We start from the raw sequence: 19210 nt of genomic DNA on the forward strand, positions 1-19210 counted from the left end.
CTCTGGTCTATTTGCCTGCTTTCTAGACGAAAAACCCCAGTTTCCGGGTGGGGGAGAAACCTTGCTAATTTTTAATGTATATATGTATATGAGTGTGTAAATCTTTCGACCTAAGTACTACTGAAAAATCACTGCTTGTGTTTGTAATAATATTTATAGGAGGCGTGCCAATAATGTGCACAATCTGTTCAGAGGAAAGAGGCTTTGTATAATGCATGTATATACTGTATTATGATTTTGATATTTTGTAGAAAACACCCGTATGAAGCGAAATCGACCCAGTGGATTCCAACAAGGCAATGTCTGGATCAATTTTGAAGTATGTGACTCAAATATCAAGCACAATAGGAGAAAGTCCTGACGATATTGACATAAAGACTCTGATGAAGAACAGGAGACGGATGGATTTCCAATTTATTCTGATGTTGCTGCTTGGTCAATTCCAGTTCCAAGTGACTTTGAAAATTGACCTTATTATGAGGGAAGTGGATCCTTCCAAAATAAAGATGGACCTTTCAGTGACAAGGAAAGAAATCCAAAGGGAAGAGTTGACAGCTGACCACTGTATGGTTTATAAGACTCTGACAAATAGCTAGAAAGTTCTGAGAACACGGATGGTTTACTCTCAATCAAAAGAAAGTTTGTTCTGTTTTTCGTGCAGACTGTTTGCTCTTGATGACAAAGGAATTGGAACATCCAGCTTTGTCACTGGGTTTCAAGCATGGCGGAAGTTAAACCCAAAGGTGTCTCAGCATCATCTCTCATGCTTGGAGAAATGGACGACCCTTGGGAACCGGGTTGAAGATTCGAAAAACCATTGATCAAGTCCATTAAGCATTAATGGACAAGAAGAGAAAGAAATAAAAGGATATTTTACATCATTAGATATAATTTTGTTTCTGGCTCACTAGAATCTTCCTTTTCGTGGTCATAAAGAGAACGTGTCATCAGCAAATAAAAGAAACGTCATGGAATAGATAGAGTTGCTGTAAAATTAGGATCCAGTTTTGAAAGAACATTTTGTAATGATTAAGTATTCTATTTCATCTGGAGTAGAGTTGCTTCTTATTTATCTCCAAATATTCAGGATGAGTTCATTTGCTTTTTGGGAATTACGTTAAAGAGAAAATAGTGGCTAATGTCAAGAAAACAGAATGTTTTGGGATTCTTTTTTGACAGCACAATTGATGTGTCTCACTCTGCTCACATGTGTGAAGTGATCAGACACGTTCACTTTGAATGTGACAAAGTTGAAGAAAGGAATAATTCTTGGGATTCTTCCCCATTGCTAGAAAGTACTGATGCTGAGCTTACAGAGGATCAGGGGCTCACATCTGGTGAGTATGGGCTTGGCACACCCAGGGTCCTGAGCTGGATATCATCATTCTTCTTTTTCTTGATGATTCCCTTCTACTTCACTCTATCTTGGGGTAATTCAGAATTTTTTTTGGCTAGTGCAGCATAAGTCTCAGGCTTCCTTGCACCATATGGCTAATAATAATAATAATAATAAACATCTGGAGAGAGAGAGAGAGGTGGACTGGACCATGGTCAAGGATATGACAAGGCTGCAACTATGGCTGGGATTCATGGCGGTGTTCGGTAAACCATTAGAGAGATTAATCCCATGGCTTTTTTTGTGATTTATGCAAATCATTGTCTGAACCTTAGTGCCCTCATTTGGAAGAATTTCTTCCTGTACCATTTTTTTTGGAATCTTGGAGAATCTATTCTTACCTTTCAGTCTGACTTTATCGATGGGAAATGTGATGGACAATGTAGGCGTCACAGTCAAAAGACTTTCACAGAAAAGATGATATGCTCATTATGTAGCTGTGAACCCAGTGAAGACAAATTTTGAGAAGCTGACCTCAACCGTTGAATACACTGCGAATCTAAAGAAGATGTGGAAATCAGCTAATCAAGCTCAGCTTTTGCTGTCTGCTATATAGGATTTCTCTTTTTTGAGTTACCTTCTTTCCTGGAAATCATAGAAGAAATTATTTTCATACGATATATTTGCAAACATGGAATCAACCTTGAAAGGTGTATTGTGATGCTCGAACCTCTAAAACTGTTTCTTGAAGTTCAGCGCAATGAAATGGTGGAGAGGACTACTCACTATGCTACCACAAGGTGTGAGGAAATGGACATTTCTACAGAGAGAAGAGGGAGAGTAAAGTTTCGAAAAAGGATGCCAGGAGAGATGGCAAAAGATGCTGGTCTCACTTTGCCAGAGGAATTAAAAAGGGATATGTTTGAATGTCTTCATCGCTTTCATCAAGAAATGGAGATTCGTTCTAAAAGAAATCCTGTCATCTAATTCTGTCAATCTTCGCTGTTATTCAGCCAAACACTTTGGGTTTTGCATCAGAAGAAAAACTTCAGAAGTACTGTATATCCCAAGTTTGACTTAGATTTTCTATGAATTCTCTGACGCAATACCTGAATATCAGTTTGGAAATTGCACGACTTCGGAAGTTACCAAAATCAGCGTTGAAGAGGCAAAGAAATGGACAGCATTGCAGTTTCTGTAGTTTTTAGAAATGGAATTTTTGTGAATCTCTGCCAACCTTGTCACTCTGGTTGAGATTATTTTTGACTGCTTGTATTCTATTGTTTCGTGTGAAAGAAGTTTTCCTAAATTGAAATTGATAAAAAATTTCTTTCGCTCCACAATGAGTCAGAAAATATTGAGAAATAAAATGCCCTATTACCTATTCACTGAATTTTTAATGTCCTGCATTTTTCTTATTTAAAATTTGCTTATGACAGTACTGTACTGTTTAAAACTCTGTTTAAAAACATAATATATTTTTCTCTCTGCTTAAATTTTAAAATTATTTATGGGGGTACCAAAGGAAGGATCCTCCCAGGGTGCCAAATACTTTAGATACGTTCCTGCGTCAGGTACTATAATTCGAGAACTTTCTACTTATGCTCTTACTCTACTAAGTATACCTTTCAGTAATGCAGCTTAAAAGATTTAAGATGTATTAATTAATTACTCTTGAGAAAACATTTCAATGCAGACATTTATGATAGTAATGAGGAAGCTGTTTGTGACTCAGCTGACAGTTTCTGAAAATTTTTTTAATATTCGTAAGTTGTGTAATGTTTTTATTTATTTGTACTACTAAGATGGTCAATGTTTTTCACTTTAATGGGCCATTTTCAAGCCTCTTTCTCAACCCCAGGGGTTACATCTGGTGAGCATGGGCTTGGCACACCCAGGGTCCTGAGTTGGATATCATCATTCTTTTCTTTCTTGGTGATTTCCTTCTACTTTTGACTCTTGTTCTCTCTCTCTCTCTCTCTCTCAGGGTAACTCAGATTTTTTTTTTTTTTTTTTTGGCGGGTGCAGCATAAGCCTCAGGATTTATTGCGCCATATAGCTAATAATAATGATAATTCTTGTTTGTCTATCCTGGTGCCGCAGTGCGGTCGGTCTCAGAACTTTCATACACGTTGATCGTAGTTTTCTTTTTACCGAATGGTTACGTACTATTCTTTTAGAAATTTTAGTAATTATAAAAGTAATTTAGCGTATACATTTGGTACTGAAGCGAAAATTATAGTAGTGTTTTAACCGTACCCACACAATATTACACTCTGTAATTGTGTCTAACTAACTTAGAATAGTTTCTCGCATATATTGAGCTCTGACGTTTGCCATACCTTAGGTTTCCCTGTGGATGTCGCTGATTTTGTCTCATTATTTCACTTTGTCCTATGGATTTGGTCCCTTATCTCGAATTAACTGAGTTTGTTTCTAGTTAATTGATACAAATGAAGATAAAACGTGATAGAGTTATAATTGTTTTCACTGTGATTCTCGTCATAAACATACCTAAGTTTGTACAGGCCCAGCAGGTTGTAGGCATCTTGTAAATCCTTTTCTTTCCAAAGTAGTTTTTTCGCGTCGATATTTTTAGCTCAAATTTTGGATAAGTTAAAAAAAAAAAAAAAAAAATGTCGGTTATTGGTGAGAGTGAAAACGGGTGGATTCTTAATCACAAAATGTTTATTGATCAGATGTTTCAAGAATGTAATGATCTTACTACAAAGTCTGGAAGCGGTGAAAAGTATCAGATATTTCTTTTTAAAAATGACTTTTTTGAGATTAACACTCCATTTTTAATGGATAGTGAAGTTACGGCAAAGTTGCATCGAGAATTGGGTTGCCAGCATAAAAAAGTGAAGAGGGTAATCGAAAACTTGTCAAATTATTATAATACAGGCGAATTAGCAGAACCATTTTTATTTTTTTTTTATTTTTTAAGATTATTATTTATGCATAAGAGAATTTTGTTACTTTATGCAGAGGTGATATAGTTAACAAATGACATTCAACAAGCTATACCCATAATAAATGCAGGTTATTATTTAGGGTTACTGCATATGACACTGAACGTATACTTTTGCAAAGGTTAATGGAGCAGTAGCATTTATAGAAATGTGTTGTGATTTTAATAAAACAGCATTGTTAAATAAACCACCTGTTTGTATTTCAGTAAAATTTTATGTAAATACTGTATATACAAATGAATAAATTTTACAATTCATACAATCCACCAAAACAATAATGAACATTGATGTTAGGAAGGAATAAGCATTAAATGAAAAACACATTTTATGCCATCAGGCTTATGTGAATGGTTAGAAAAGAATTAATGGGGTAGGGGGAAGTGATGACCCTCACTTGTCAAAAAAATAAATGAAATAAAAAGTTATTCTGGGGGTCAGTAAATTCCTTCCCCTTTTAAGACCAGAGTTTAGCTCTTATAGGTTGCTTGGTGGTGACCTTGCAATTCACTTCTCCAAATCACCATGCATGTTCTAGAAGTTTCTGGTCTAGGGATCTGGGAGACTACTTCATTCCGTGGATATCTTTGACTTCCAGAAATCATTTGTTATTGATTTATTCATCAGTTTAATACATTATTTTCACCCCTCAGTTCATCATCAAGCTTAACAGTATGGGAAGTGTAATATTGTCTGTAAAAAGAATTGACCAGTTACATTCTGGGACAACCTCATGTAGGACTCTTAAGATTTCATCTATAGTTTTGAGCAGTTAAGGTCAAAAAATTAGAGATAAAGTCCAAAGACAGGAAAAGATGTGAGTGTGGTATCTCCCCCATACCATTGTTCCCATGTACAGTAGGGCTGATATGAGATGTAGCTATTAAATAACGAGACTTGTAATAAAATAAATATAATGAAATATTTTGCACCTTAATAAAATAAATATAATGAAATATTTTGCACCTTACAAATTATCCCCTTCAAAATAATTGCCTTGGGTTTGCACACACTTTCATAAATTTCTTCCACGTACAGAAACATTTCTGGAATTCATCTTCTGTAGTCCCTTTTAACACTTCAGTCATTTTTTTCTGAATATCTTCGGCAGACGGACTGAAATTGGGTTCCCTTAGGTATACTTTTTTATCAGTTTAGGGAAGAGTAAAAAAGTCAATAAAGAGCTAGGTCAGGCAAGTAGGGGCATGTTCACACAAGGGGATTTGTTTTTTGGCCAGGAATTGAATAGAGAGCATGTTGTGTATTGGAGCATTATCTTGATGTGGTATCCAATCATCCTTGCACAATTCAGGTCTATGAATTTTTTTTCATGTAGCCTTGTCAGAACTTCACTGTAGTATGTTTGACAGTCCAGTTTGGTGGGACATATTCAGCCATAGCTGAGCTGGATATCATCGTTCTTCTCTTCCTTGGTGATTCCCTTCTATTTCTGACTCTTGTTCTCTCTTTCTCAGGGTAACTGGGTTTTTTTTTTTTTTTTTTGTCTGGTGCAGCAAAAAGCTCAGGCTTCCTTGCACCATATGGCCAATAATAATAATAATTTCTCTAGTATTGAGGAAAACAATGCATGGTTTCCATTTATGATTTTGACAGTTTTTTTTTTTTTTTTTTTTTGGTTTGGGAAATATTTTTTTGTCTTCCATTGCATTGACCATCTTTTAGTTTCTGAGTCGTACCAGAACTAGCCAATTTCCCTTTCCAGTTGCCTCAGTAAGATCCTTGAGAAAATGATCCACAGACGATTCATTTGGACCATTGAACCAAAATCTAATAAATAATAGTCAATGTGGCTTTTGACAAAACAGGTCTATCTGCCTTAGATCTCATGATCAAGGCCGAGTCTGCAATTCGCAATGCCTTTGTGAAAAATGAACACCTTGTTATGGTCTCCATAGACACAGAGAAGGAATTTGATACTACCTGGCATCACGACATTCTCAGAGACTTGCATGTCTATGAGGCAACTTGCCTATATTCATTATGAACTTTTTATGGAGTTGTTCTTTTCAAGTACGATATTTTAATTCCCTTTCTATGACATTTTTGCAGGAAGGAGTTCCACAAGGGTCTGTACTGAGTGCAACCCTTTTTGCCCTTAGAATTGACTCTATTACAAAAGAACTTCCAAATACTATTGAGGCTTACCTTTATGCTGATGATCTCTCTGTTTCTTGCCATTCTCAGAACATGAGATGTATTGAACATCAATTGCAGATATCCCTGAATAAAATACAAAAGTGGGCTGTGCTCAATGGCTATCGTCTTTCACAACAGAAAACTGTTGCTATACACTTTTGCAATCAATGTAAATTGCATACAGATCCCGAACTTCACATGTCAAACTTTACCATTTCAATTGCCAACAACATCACATTCTTGGGATTAACCCTTGACATCAAGTTAAACTTCCTTGAACATATTAAATTTGAACGTAATACCTGTCTCAAAAAGCTTGACATACTAAGAGCTTTATCCGCCCTGTCTTGGGGAACAGATCTTATCTCGTTGCTTCGATTATATGGAGCATTGATTAGATCCTGTTTTGATTATGGTGCTCCAGCCTATGGTTCTGCCTGAAGGAGTGTACTATGCTGGCTGGATCCCACGGATTGCACTTGGAGACTTCAGGACATCTCCAACTCATAGTCTGTATATTGAAGCTCATGAACCTGCAGTAAAATGTTACTACTGAAGTATGCAGCCAAGATAAAAAGTTGCATCCTGTTCACCCATATCTCTTCAATCCACAACTACCTGATCTCTATAGAAATAAACCTAATAAAATAAGGCCAGCAGGCCTACGGCTTTTGAAATATCACAGAGTTGGAAAGTTACTCTTCACAATGGTCAACAGGTAATAAATTACTTTCATCCACCTTGGACTTCCCCCTCCTCAACTCAACTTTGATACTTATTTCCTTCAGTGGGGTAAGACTCTTCTACTAACTCTCAACATGAAACAACATGCAAACCATATTTAGAGCTATGTTGATTTCCTTCCAATATATACTGACTGGTTCAAATCTCAATCAACCGTTGGAGCAGCAGCAGTGTTTCCCTCTGCTATCATTTCAGCTTCTCTTCCACCTGAGTATAGCAACTTTTCTGCAGAACTACATGGAATAAAATCAGCTCTAGAAAATCTGAATCTTTACCCATCTCCAAAATAATTAATTTACACAAACTTTCTCAGGTCAATTAGAGCAATACAAAATCCCTCCTATACGAATCACCCTATTTTAAACCAGATCAGGAAGTTACTGTTGAAAATTGAACATCTTCAACAATTAGTGAACTTTTGTTGGATTCCAGCACATTCAGGAATAAAGGGGAATGAATTGGCAGATATATCTGCAAAAAATCCGTCAACTTTAGATTTGACCTCTGTCCATACTCCAGCCTCTGACTATGATGTCATCATAGCAGCAGCATGCCTTGCACAGTGGAAAGAGGTGCTTCCGTAGCCAGGTGGGCAGGAGTGGCAGTGCATAGCATACACTTCTTGATTAGATCGGGGTTCGAGCCCATGACCACCAAATACGGAGGATGCGGAAAGGTCAGGGAATGACCACCGCATATCCCTGGAGCAATATGGCCTTAGTTGCTAATGCTCCTAAAAACCAAATAACAACAGTGGAAAGAACTATGGCACACCCAGACTAATAATAAACTTTTCCAGTTGAAACAGGACCCAAAATGTTTTGGCATTTGAGCATCCAGACAACGAGAAGGGAAGAAGTGGTACTTGCACAGGCAAAAATAGGGCTTACTCATCTGACCCATCTCCATCTACTCACAGGTGATGATCCTTCTCAGTATCCACACTACTCAGCACAACTAACAGTCAAACATATTCTTATTGACTGTCCTCACTATCAACAGGACAGAACATCAGTCCTGCTTTCTTTAACAAATCTTCAACAACCGATATCACTAGAGCATATTATTGGTGATCAGGCAAATATTAATGAACTTTTCAGCTTTCTGAAAAAAATTGGAATATATCATCGATTCTGAATAGGTTTATAAAATGAAATTAAAGTGGCTTTCTGAATTATTTCCTAACATCCCTATGGACAGGTGCACTATAGCCAGTGTAGTTTATGCGGCATTGAACATCCATACACACACATGTACTGGAACAGCCAACTTTCATTACAAGTAATTACAGTAGTCAGAAAGTCTGCTGGATTTTCAATTTCTTTCAAAGCATCTTCACAGACTTTGAGTCTTCTTGTTTTTTGATCTTCATTCAAAATTTTTGGCACCATCTTGGCATACACTTTTCTCATGCCTAAGTTTTCAGTTAAAATTTGTCTGTTTCTTTGTCCATAATGAGTTCTGATGCAGCCATTCTAATGATTAAACGTGATCACTTCTAATTAATGTCTTTACCCAATCTACATTTTCATCAGTTTTCAAGGATACCGGATGGCCTGGTTCATCGTCTTTTGCATTCTCTCTTCCATCTAAAAATATTTTATGCTATTCAAACACACAAGCACTTGACATAGTATTTTCCCCAAAACTTGCCATAACAACTCATAACTTTCATTTGATGTTTTCTTTAGTCTTGTTAAAAATTTGAGGTTGATTCATTGTTCGATTCTTTTATTTGGGAATTGCTTTCAGACTCACCAGAGAACAAAGCTTGGCTCCATTTTCAATGTTCCATTTACAATGCTGTGTATTCTAATAAATGTACTTGCTTGTGGGATTTGGTTAAGTTAATAGAAATTGCAAGTTTCTTATCACAACAGGTACATTATGGCCTTGCTGCCCTTGCGCTGTAAAACCTACAAACAAACAATCTTATCACATCAAATATCCTTTGTTTAAGTCTATGAGACAGTTTGTTGTAGTACAGCCTGTGGCTGATGAAAAGTCTATTTTATGTTTGCTTACAGAACATTTTCTGTTGTATTTAGCTATGAAGTCCAGATATCAGTTACCTTTAGATGTTATTTCCCATGAATAACCACCTTTCCTACTGTCGTGATGTTCTTGTCTCCAGGAATTGTTTCCATATCCTTGAGATGACACTTTTAGTTTTGTGTAGTATTTTTAGTGGCAATTAATGCAAGAAAGCAATCTAATAAAGCATCAGCCAAAAAAAAAAAAAAAAGTTTCAACATCAACCTTCCCCCTTCAATAATTTGTCTAGTTCCTTGAATTTATTCAAACTACCCACTTTCACAACAACATGTGGACTATCCCTCCTCAGTTTAAATTTATACTCCTTCCTGTGTGTAGTCTGAGCAAAAAAGAAAGAATGCCATCAGCATGAGTTTGCTGAATCCATCCATCTTATCATCTTTTGAATGGATTTTAGCTACATAGGACCATATGTGGTTGGCCCATTTCTTTCATTCCAAAGACTCTTTTTCTGACTGACAGTCATTAAGTTTTTGGCATATTCTGTAAAAGAAAACTTATCAGATGTTCTTTTGCATAGCAGAAATGAAATTAAAAATTGCCAATTAATCTTGTTTCTGAAAGGATTGCAAAATTTTTATGTTAAAAATGCCATCTAACCTGTTTTTAGAAAGTTGCAAAATTTGCATATTTCCATTTGCATGTACATGTACATATTGCCATACATTTCCACTATGTAAGACAAACTGTCACCTATAGTTTGTCTTACATAGTGGAAATGTATAAATTTGTTCAAACGTGGCATACATGCCACTAATAATAAGGGAAGTCAACCAGGACTTAGAAAGTTTTTTATAGTGAAATTTTTATTAAAACACTATTTCTTGTAATAGGACTTCACCATACTTTCAGTGCTAATGCACTCAGGTAACACTTGCTGCAACTATTCAGAAAGTGTTACCTGAGTGCATTAGCACTGACAAAGTATAGTTTATGATGTTTTCATAAACACACACACACACACACACACCACCACACAATTTACATGAAGGCATATGGTGTTCTGTTTAAATATCTGAATGATATACAGATCCATTGCAAGTAGGGAAAATTATGCCTTGTTCCCAACGATAGTGAGACCGCATTTAGAATATTGTGTTCAAATATGAAAGCCATACCTGAAGAAAAATAATGCTTCTAGAAAAGATTCAAAGAAGACTCACCAAATTGGTGATAGGTGCTAATTGATGTCTATATTATTATTATTATTAGCTATATGGTGCAAGGAAGCCTGAGGCTTATGCTGCACCAGCCAAAAAAAAAAATTCCCCGAGTTACCCTGAGAGAGAGTCAAAAGTAGAAGGGAATCGCCAAGAAAGAGAAGAAGGAATATAAAGGAATTTTGCTAATAGGGATAAGGATGTGATCATTCCTTTGTATAAGTCAGTGGTCAGGCCAAACCTTGAGTACTGTATACAGGTCTGGAGGTCTCATTTTAGGAAGGATATAGAATTTCTGAAATGAGTACAGAGAAGGGCAATGAAATTGGTGAGGTGACAAAGGGTTGCTCTTACCAAGAAAGGCTTAAGTTCTGCAAATTGCAGCATCTGGAGACTAGGCACTTGCGAGGTGTTCTGATTGAGATGTATAAGGCCTTGAATGGTTTTTTTTCAAACTCAAAGCTGATGGGATTCTTCCTCTTGTTCAGATTACACTCTTGGGGCATAAATTAAAATTGAGGAAAGACTGTTGTAGAATAGATGTATGGAAATTTGCCTTTAGCCAGTGGGTGGTTGCTAGAACAGACTTCCTGTCAATTTGGAAGTTGATAACTTAAGTAAATTCAAAGAAGAACTGGACAAATGTTTGGAGCGAATGGGTGGGTGAAATGGGAAATGCTTTTTTTTTTTTTTTTTTTTGGCTGATGCTGTATAAACTTGCTTTCTATGCCTCTATTAGTGCTAATGCTAAAGGCCTCTATTAGTGCTAATGAAGTGCTAAAGGCCTCTATTAGTGCATCTCTTGAAGAATAATATCACTGACATGATCTGAACAAACATTGGCATGAGAAGATTTAAAACAGCTATCCTACCAAGTAGAAGAATCTACGAAATCTTCGCATTTTGCATTCTTGTAATGCTAAACAACACAAGGTTGAGAAAGGCTCCATTAGAGAAGAGACCATCGCCAAGTTGTGATCTGAAGTGCCTAGATGGCCACTCACCGCAAACTGTGTACTTGGAAGAGTTGTTTGTGAGGAAAAGATGAGTATTGAGCCATGTGGTTAGGATTTTCTAGTATTCCAGTAGGTAAATGATCAATCTAAGTGAGTGTGATCATTTACCTACTGGAATACTAGACAAACCTAACCACATGGCTCAACACTCAACATCTCAACAATCATTAGTAATTGCAAATGCCTCAGCATCTCGACCAACTAGATCTGTGTAACTAGAAAATGAAAGCCAACTGGAGTTGTGAACATTAAAATCACCAAGGAAAATTACTCTACTGTTGGAAAAGTTGGACTGCAGAAAATCAAGTTTCAAAGAATGGAAGTCAAAGAGTTTCAAGTGATTAATGAAGTTGTAAGAACAATAGAGGCAACATATGAATTTCACAGAATGGGGTAGAGAGATTTTTAGCCAGAGAAGATCAAAAAGTGGAGATTCTAAATTACTAAGTCTCTGAAAGGAATATCAGAACAGACATATGCACAAGTACCACCCATGAAGTGAAAGGAATTGTGCAGTGAATAATTAGGACACTTGAGATGAGCAGTAGTTGAACGAACCACTGCTTATTTCAAGTATCCTAATTATTGGGATTTTGTTAGAAAAAGTGGGATTGGCAAAAGTGTAAGTGGAATTGGACATTATTGAGATTGGAAGTGAGACCACATTTATTTTTGAAATGAACTGAAGCTGTTGGAACGAGTACAGAGAAGGGCAAAAAGGTTAGTGAACGGAACGAAGGGTTGCTCTTACGAAGAAAGGCTTAAGTTTTGCAAATTACAGTGTCTGGAGACTAGTCACCTGCAATGTGATCTGATAGAGGTGTACAAAGCCTTGAATGGTTTGAGCATGCTCAATGCTGATGGGATACTGCTTCTTGCTCAGAATAATCACCTGAGAGGGCATAAATTCAAATTGAGGAAAGACAGATGTAGGATAGATGTGTGGAAATTTGCCTTTAGCCAGCAGGTAGTTGGTTGGTGGAACAGACTTCCATCCCTTGTTGTGGAAGTTGATAGCCTAAATAAATTTAAGGCTCAGCTGGACAGATATTTCGAACAAACGGAGGGGTGAAGTGGAAGGGTTTTTTTTTTTTTTTTTTTTGGCTGATGCTGCATAAGCTTGCTTTTTGCATCATATGCCTATACTAATGAACGAGGAAGTTTTTGGGAGGTTTAGTTCTTTTTGCATGTAAGTTTTTTCTATTAATTTGACTATGCGTATTACATTTTTTACGGCTTGTGATATTGTTAACTTTTGCTAAAAACTGCTAAATGTAGTGTGTTTAAATATGGAGACCTCATCTGAAAAAAAGATATCAAGCTTCTTGAAAGGGTCCAAAGACGGTTAACTCGAATGGTGAGATCGGCCGAAGGATTCCTGTACAAGGAAAGACTTTGATTACGTGGGCTATGGAGCTTGGCAATGAGGCACCCCAGAGGTGACCTGATTGGGGTTTATAAGGCTCTGAGAGGGATTAGTAAAATGAATGAAGGTGGAATTCTCACTGTTCTAAAGAATTCCAGAACTAGGGTCATAAATTCAAATTGCAGGGCTTGAGGTTTAGATTAGGTTGTAGGAAGTTTTCTTTTTGCCAGTGAGTAAAGACGCATAAAATACTTAAACTAAACTGAAAACAATTTTTGAGCTTATCATATGGCTACCTCTAGGATGGCTAGGTCTTTGGCCTTCCCAGAGGTAGCCATATGATAATTAGCATTAGTAGAGGCATTTGATGCAAGAAAACAAGCTTATGCAGCATCAGCCAAAAAAAATAAAGTAAAATAAATTAATAAAAAATAACCACTTCCACTTCACCCCTCTGTTCGTTCGAAATACCTGTCCAGCTGAGCCTTAAACTTATTTAGGCTATCAACTTCCACGACAAAGGATGGAAGTCTGTTCCACCTACCAACCACCCGCTGGCTAAAGGCAAATTTCCGCACATCTATCCTACATCTGTCTTTCCTCAATTTGAATTTATGCCCTCTCAGGTGATTATTCTGAGCAAGAGGAAGAATCCCATCAGCATTGAGCATGCTCAAACCATTCAAGGCTTTGTACACCTCTATCAGATCACCTCGCTGGTGCCTAGTCTCCAGACACTGTAATTCGCAAAACTTAAGCCTTTCTTCGTAAGAGCACCCCTTTGTTCCATTCACTAATCTTGTTGCCCTTCTCTGTACTCGTTCCAGCAGCTGTACATCCTTCTTGAAATGAGGCCTCCAGGCCTGTATACAGTACTCTAGGTGTGGCCCGACCATTGCCTTATACAAGGGAATAATCACCTCCTTATCCCTGCTAGAAAAATTCCTATATATCATTGACAATACACCATGAGCTACTCTTGCAGCCCGTCTGCACTGCTCAGAGAACTTCATATCTGCCTGCACAACCACCCCCAGGTCCCTTTCATTCTCTACCACTGTCAGTGTAGTATCACAGAGTTGATACGTTGCTCTGGGGTTGCTGTTTCCCATATGTAGTACTTTACATTTGTCAATGTTAAACTTCATTTGCCACCTCTCAGCCCATCTGCTCAACCTTTCCAGATCCTGTTGCAGCAGCATAGTGTCAGTAGTGGCCTTGACAACCCTGCCAACCTTCGTATCATCTGCAAACTTGGACATTAAGCTTGATATACCATCATCAATATCATTTATAAATACAGAAAACAATAAAGGACCCAATACTGAACCCTGAGGGACTCCACTAATAACATTAGTCCACGATGAGCAGTGTCCATTGATTACCACTCTCTGTCTTCTCCCCCTCAACCACCCCTTTATCCATAGCAGCAATTTGCCTCCAATGCCACACTGCTCCAATTTGTGCAGCAGTCTTCCATGTGCAACAGTATCAAAAGCCTTTCTAAGATCCAAGTATATAATATCAAAGTTATTCCCTGCATCCAGTTCTTTTTTTGTGACTGCATCATAGTATCCAATCAAATTGGTCAGGCAAGACTTCCCCTTAACAAAACCATGCTGTGTCCGAGCTATAACTGAAGTCTTGTCTAGATGATCCTGCAGTGCTTCTTTAACCAGTGCCTCCATTAATTTTCCTGGAACAGAAGTTAAACTCACAGGTCTATAATTACTTGTGTCAGCCTCCCTTGTGAATTTGGGTCACATTTGCACATCTCCAGTCCATGGGTACCTCCCCTGAGTCCAAGGAAGCTCTCATAATTATGGCTAAGGGTTTGCTTACTTCCTTTGCTGCCTCCTTTAATATAACTGGATAGATCCCATCCACCCCAGGTGCTTTTCTTGTGTTTATCTTCAACAATTTCTCCTCACTTTACTTCCAGTTATTAGAAGATTCTCTAGCTTACTGCCAGAGTTGAATACGCGTCTGGCATTCCCCTCGCTGAATAACTCCTCATGTGTGAATGTCGATGCAAAATATTCATTTAGTTTGTTAGCTACCTGAGCAGGATCATCAACAGTTGACCCATCGATATCAAGTGGACCAATCTGATTCATACCCTTCCTTCTAGAGGTTACATAAGTAAAGAACTCTTTGCTGTTTTTCTTTGCATCCCTTGCCGAGGATTTCTCATAATCTGCCTTCGCCTGCCTAACCTCCTTTGTAACTTGGTTAAAGATCAACTTGTAACTTGGTTACAGATCAGCTTGGTTACAAGTTGATCTGTAAATTAAAAATGGATTATGAAGACTGCTAGAAGATTACATATAATTGTTGAGCATTGCTACATGCAGTGTTCAGCTAAACAACTGCCTGTCAAGAAATGACAGTTCCTAAAGAGTAGTTTTATAAACAACCCTTCTCGCAGATCAAAACCCAGGCAGTTGCATGACGTCCAACAGATGGAATGTGAATGTCTGTATTTTTTTTTCAGCTGTTCATGTTTAGCCAGCAAAGTCAAAGCTTTACAACAAGATTAGACACCTGTCATTGGTGTCTCATGGATACCACATGGGAATGAGAGTTGCCTAGAAAAAAGATAGTTGCTTTTGCTCACCTGACATCTGTTAAATGCAAAACAAAAATTTAATGTCTTGTAATTCATAGTATATTGAAATGAAAACAGAAAATACTGAATGACCATTTAGAGAATATTGTTTGGCAAAGGTACATGAGGATGATTTCATTTCATTTACAAATTAAAAATAAAATTTTAAAAAGTGGCACCTGTCAGACATAATGTTTGCAGTGGATATAAGCAGTTTGGTCACACAAAGTGACATTCAAGTGAAATAGCCATTTTAGTTGTCATAGCTCTGTTTATTGGACCACTGACAAAAGTCACCTTACAGCTGACACATGCACCACAGAATGTCAGGCCATTCAGAAATGATACTGTTTGTGCATGTGTACTGGTAGCAGACACTTTGAATATTTGATTTGACTCCTGTAATTCATTCCATTTCTATGTATCTAATATATTTGAGACTGTTTTTGATTCATGTTTACTTTGTAAATTTCTGAGATGCAGCATATTAAAGTAATAAAGAATCATGAAGATATTTTATATATTAGCTTTACTATCAGGTAGTGGTATTTTTAAAAGTTATTTATTATTCCTTTTTTTTTTCCCCTGTAATTAAAAAGAAAAAGAAGACAGGCCACATCAGTGATATATCCGAAATTGATTCATATCATTTTAAGGTAAGTGAAAGACATGAGATTTGTAGGGTGATGTGATGAACTTCAAAATTATAAAAGGAAACCACACTTGCTTCATGTATATGAAACAACTACAATTTCATGTACATGGAGCAAGTGTGGTTTAATGATACTTAATCCCAGATTAAGTATCTTTAATAATTAATTAATTAATGATATTTAAGTATGGTAAGGTGTGGCTTTATGATACTTATTCTGGGTATAAGTATCATTAATTATAATAACACTCACTAATAACAGGTAATGTGGTACTTGCAGCAATACTTATCCTAAAACTGCTAAATCCTTGTCTACAGTTATAAAGAAAATGGTTGGCTTAAATGAGGTCACAAAGAATGATGGCCATTGGGTTTGCTAAGAGTAAGAAGTAAACAATGTTCAGGGCATTGTGCACACGTCTACATAACCAGGGAAAACAGATGTATGGGGGTAGGTGAATGAATTGTTCATGCAGAACATTGCTTCCTTTTTTTGGTTAATATTAAAATGACAGAATGATACAGGGAAGCAAAGCTTATGTGGCATCCACCATAAAAAAATAATAAAGAATAAAATAAAATGTTTCACAAGTTTTTTTTTTTTTTTTTTTTATCTACTTCTTCCAGATATTTATTTACTTCATCTTTAAATCTACATAAACTGTCTACCTCTACAAGGCTAAGTGGTAACTTATTTCAATATTTGATTACTCTTGGATGAAGGCACATTTTCTTATATCCGGTCTGTAGCTATCTTTTCTTAATTTGAATCTGTCCCCATATTTGCATCAGCTTATAAAAAGAAAATCTCTATATCATTAGGTTTGCTCAACAGTTTTTATTGCTTAATCTGTTGGTGCTGGCATCCCCAGTTGTAGCAAACACAATGGCAAGTCACCTGACGGGTGACCACCTTTCTTTTAAATTTCTGGAAAAAGTTGTTTTTTTTGAATTTTTCCTCAACAGTACTAATATTTAATCCTTGAGCATGCTCACATAGTTGTGATTATTGTGTACAAATACTTTTAAAAAATTAAAAATTTATGTATATTTGAATTAATTTTAATACTGCTTAAATTATTTTCTAAAGTAATGAAAGTACTAATTTTTGTACTTTAGAAAATAATTTAATTTAGTCTATTCATACACTGCTTGACAAAATTAACAGAACACAGAAAAACTAACTTGTCCAGTTTGTGATGAAGTGGAACAAAATTTGGTATGGTGGTATACCATAGAATAATGATGAAATGAGAAGACAGTGAGAAACTTTGGACAGGTATAAGGGACATTTATAGGAGATGTATAAGATTTACCAAAAAGGTCACATTACAGAAGTCAATACAAGATGCTTGAAAATATGGTCACATGACTTCGGTATAGCATATAATTCCCTCAATGGCTAAATAGGCCTGACAGCAGTGAACCATGCTCGATATATGGGTGTCTATAAGATTCTGTGGCAACAAATCCCATTCTTCTACCAGTGCAGACCTTAGCTCACCAAGTGACCGAGGAGTTGGCTGTCAGCTTGCAATGTGATGCCCAAAAGCGTCCAATTCACGTTCAATCATATTTAAGTCTGGTGATCTTGCTGGCCACGGCAGTCTTGGTTATCATCACTTTCAAGATATTCATCCACCACTTTAGCTTTGTGTGTAGTGATGTTGTGCATGAAAAGAAAATCTGGGCCAATTGCACCCATAAAAAGTCACACATAGGGTTCGAGGATCTGTTCTCAGTACCTCTGTATGGTTATGGTACCCCTATCAAAAACATGAAGAGAGATGCAGCCGTTAATCATTATTTCTCCCCACACGAGAAAATCGCCTCCACAGTAAGTGTCCCTTTCTCTGATGTTGGAGGGATAGTACCGCATTCCTCGTTGTCTTCAGAAATAACATCTAGAATCTGTTTGTAGGCTAAAACAGGACTCATCAGAGAACAGAACTGTACCCCATTTGTCAGGGCTTTAAGTGACATGTTCATGGCACCAGTTTTGACAAGCTCTGCAATGGTTTGGGTTAATGGGATACAAACCACTGGTTTCCTTGCATTGGAAGAAAATGTTTCCCTCTATGGTTACAGCAACCTCAAGAGACAGCTGATGATGTAGGGCAGGGGTCGGCAACCTGTGGATCACGAGCCGCATGCAGCTCTTTGAACATGTAACTGCTGCTCTTTAACTTTTAGCCCACATGTACGACAAGCTATGTATTTCTGCGAGCAAATATTTTCAAACATTAACTATATTAAAAATAAATCAAGAAACCATCTGAATAATGCAAGTCTCTCAGCATGTTTAAAGATGAAAATTACGGCATACTTGCCTGATGTTGCAAGACTCGCTCAAGAAGTTCAGCAGCAAAAGTCACATTAATTCGTACCTAATTGGATGTTTGTTATGTTTTTTTCAGTATTAATAAATAATATTTAAAAATATATATTTTTCAATAGAACACCTTCCCACTCTATTCCATTTCTTAAAACCCCCCAGCTTCAGCTGAGGTGCGGCTCTTCAGATTCTTTTTTTATTTTAATTAAATCAAAAATGGCTCTTCACTCAAAAAAGGTTGCTGACCCCTGATGAAGGGACATTGTAGGGTTTCATCTTCGTCACCTGTAGGTTTTTGTTTCAGGACAGTACTCCATATACATACTCTTTAAATACGTTTGCAAGATGCAAAAAATGACTGTAAAAAAAGGGGTAAACTTATATAGTGGATATATGATTAAACAAATTTTCAAAGTGAAAACAGAAGCAAACTTACATGCAAAATTCCCAGCTGCTCTAAGCTGTGTGTATTAAATTATAATTTGTTAATATTGCAATGTGAATGACAGAATTTTCATTCCATGGCACAAGATATTATTTGTATTTTTCAACCATTTTGTTCTGTCAACCATAAACATTTCTCCTCCATAACTGCCTGGCACTTCATACACATTTTGGGCATGTTTGATTGCTATGAGAGCTGATGCAAAGAAGTAAGAAACTGTTTATACTTGATGGTTATGAAGTGTTGTAAGTACTCTTGTCTAGATGACATCAGTATCTCTTAGCCAGCTCACAGTGGTGTTGTGTCAGATAGCTGCTGTCGTGACTGCATTTATTGTATGTGCACCTTAAGGATTCCTCCATTATTA

At 36.8% G+C, this 19210-nt stretch overlaps 1 protein-coding gene across 1 annotated transcript in view; it reads left to right on the forward strand.

Moving 5' to 3' along the window:
* The first annotated feature begins 3583 nt into the window (after positions 1-3583).
* Mettl4 (Methyltransferase like 4) overlaps positions 3584-19210 on the forward strand; it is an 87338-nt gene continuing 71711 nt past the window's right edge. The window contains exons 1-2 of the mRNA XM_090389788.1: positions 3584-4206; positions 16011-16067. Coding sequence (XP_090245914.1) covers positions 3973-4206; positions 16011-16067 — 291 coding nt within the window. The 5' untranslated portion in view covers positions 3584-3972. The remainder of the gene's footprint in view (positions 4207-16010; positions 16068-19210) is intronic.

This window comes from Mastigoproctus giganteus, chromosome 1 (genome assembly GCF_048544385.1).
Source record: "Mastigoproctus giganteus isolate SK-2022 chromosome 1, ASM4854438v1, whole genome shotgun sequence".
Taxonomy (NCBI): domain Eukaryota; kingdom Metazoa; phylum Arthropoda; class Arachnida; order Uropygi; family Thelyphonidae; genus Mastigoproctus; species Mastigoproctus giganteus.